This window comes from Genypterus blacodes, unplaced genomic scaffold, assembly GCF_046128005.1.
Source record: "Genypterus blacodes isolate CSIRO-AG114 ecotype Tasmania unplaced genomic scaffold, CSIRO-AGI_Gbla_v1 ptg000147l_1, whole genome shotgun sequence".
Lineage (NCBI taxonomy): Eukaryota > Metazoa > Chordata > Actinopteri > Ophidiiformes > Ophidiidae > Genypterus > Genypterus blacodes.
In genome coordinates, this window is record NW_027466949.1 from 115245 (window position 1) to 117510 (window position 2266).

At 44.8% G+C, this 2266-nt stretch overlaps 1 protein-coding gene across 1 annotated transcript; it reads right to left on the minus strand.

The window, feature by feature from the left end:
* Window positions 1-238: 238 nt before the first annotated feature.
* iqcc (IQ motif containing C) lies at window positions 239-2221 on the minus strand. The gene is made up of 5 exons (XM_076165492.1): window positions 2109-2221; window positions 1753-1896; window positions 1293-1671; window positions 1084-1205; window positions 239-446 (listed from the first exon to the last, which is right to left on the minus strand). Exons 1-5 carry the CDS (start codon window positions 2154-2156, stop codon window positions 411-413), a joined length of 729 nt encoding a protein of 242 aa, XP_076021607.1. The 5' UTR covers window positions 2157-2221; the 3' UTR covers window positions 239-410.
* Between the last annotated feature and the right edge of the window lie 45 nt (window positions 2222-2266).

Below are 2266 nucleotides of genomic sequence, written 5' to 3' on the forward strand. Positions count from 1 at the left end.
AAATTTGAGCTAACGTGAAACACCAGACACACACACACTTCAGAGCCACGGACCCTCCCCGGAATTCCGTTTCAATAGACCTCTTTCCAAACAATAGTAATTACTTTAACCTCTTATTTACTGCAAAGAGGATGATGCCAGTAGCAACAACAGCAGAAGAAGGAGAAGAAGAAGAAACAGTGGAGGGATCCCAATTAAAGTTCGTACAAGCTTTTAGAAAAATAACATTTATTCATTGTTTTGTATTCCAACAAGAGAAAATCATATGCAATAGACTTATATAATAGTTTATTCTTTCAAACGCATCATAAATATTACTGAAAAATAATTTATTCTGTGCAATCAGAGTGAATTCAACTCAAGTCATTGGAATCCAGCATGTCCAAGTCAGGAGCAGATGATGTCCAATGTCAGGAAACACTCAGCCTGTCTTTCAGTGACAAGTACTGCCAGAGAGAGGAGATAAGGGAAAGATAATCAATAAACATACAGTTTAACATGGACGAGTCACATGTTGAGGCAGTGGTTGGAGTCGTGATACACTTTCTGTCCACACACTGACCGACCGACTGTAGGGAACTGAATCCTAAAAAGGTGTAATTCCTGTTTATCCTTTCTCTGGGATCAGTGGGGGCTTGCATCAAGTGAGCACATTAGTCCCAATCTTGACACCTTTACACGCTCTGGAGCTGCAGGGAGCTTTGTGGGAGTAATGATGTGGGTTTGGTGAAAACATTAATTTTGTTTCATAATAAATTAAAGGCCGCAGTCGGTAGCGTGTTGGAGAAAGGCTGAGGCGGCCATTTTCTTGAATTATGTACTTGAAACTGTATTTGGGTTGCCAGGTCAGACTGTAGGAACAAAACCAGCCTTTCCCATGTACCTTTAGCATCCAATTAGATGTCAATAAATAGCTCCTGGTTGTTTAAGTAAAGCTTTGAAGGTTATTACTTGTTTTTTGTACTCCTTGGTGAAAATACAGCACTGAATTATTGTACTGAGAGCAATTTTCGTCCAGCAGGAGCCCGTCACCTCTGACTGAATGAGGAGGAAACACTACATCTCTCCCTTTCTCAAGCTTACCTTTTTCTTGCTGTCAATGGCCTGTTGGAGCCAGATGAGCTCCATGGTCAGGGTGTTTCTATGGAGACGCAAGCCCTCTGGGGTACGAGGCACATCTTGAGCCAAACAGGACTGCGGGGGACCTGGGAAGAGATGGAAAATTCAGAATCTGGCTGATCGGGCCTCTACCCTGATGGTTACAGCAGACAAAACTGTTCGCAAACGCTCGCCTTTGAATGATTGATCATAGTTCATGTCCAGCCCAAAACTGCTCCAGAGAGAAGTTGACTCTCCTGCGCTCTCCATCACTCCTCCATCTCTATCCTCCATCTGGTCCTCCATACTCCTCTCTTCCCTCTGCGTCTCTCCATCCTGTCCCACAGAGCTGCAGGGGTGACGTTCCTGGGAGAGAGGTGCTTGTCTTTGGACGAAAGGTGAATCATCTCTCTCTGCTTCTGTCCTCTCTGAAGACAGACAATGAGCCACCCCTGTCTCCCCTGTCTCCTCTGTCTCCTCTGTCTCTTTTGTCTCCTCTGTCTCTTTTGTCTCCTCTGTCTCTGCTGTGGACGGGTGTTGGACACTGGCACCGACTTCTAGCAGTGGACGGTCCTGGTGATACATTAGAAAGAGTATGAGAACAAATTTGGGTTGTTGTTGTTGTGTGAAGTCATTGTCGTAAAGTGATCTTACGGTGTGTGTGAAGTGAGGGATGGGGATGACGGCGTCCCTCCACTTTAGACGCTCCAAGCTTCCGTCTATCTCCCTCACGATGTCCTCAAAGTCTCCACACGCACGGCGGACCTCCTTTCTAAACAGGTACCCGCGAGCACACGCCTGACAGAAGAGAGAGTGAGAGAAGCCGGCAACTTTACAGTCACATCAAACGTTACATTACGTTACGTTAGCCTAGCTGACTTTACGGCAGTTACAGCTAACAACATTAGCATTTGTCTCCCACAGTTAGCTAAAGTAGCGAAACAGGCAAAACACAAAGTGAAAAGTCACTAACGGCATAAAGACGATTTTTATTTAGCTAAAGTAAGTACCTGAAAACGGACAAGTATTTCCTCCCATTCGCTTCGGTCCATCGCCATAGTAACCCGACAGCGTCAGCAGAAATATAGCGGGATATCTTTTATTTATTTCCGGTGTCACACTCCAAAGTTAAAAGCTTCTCATTGGAAAATAAAACCACGCAAGTATC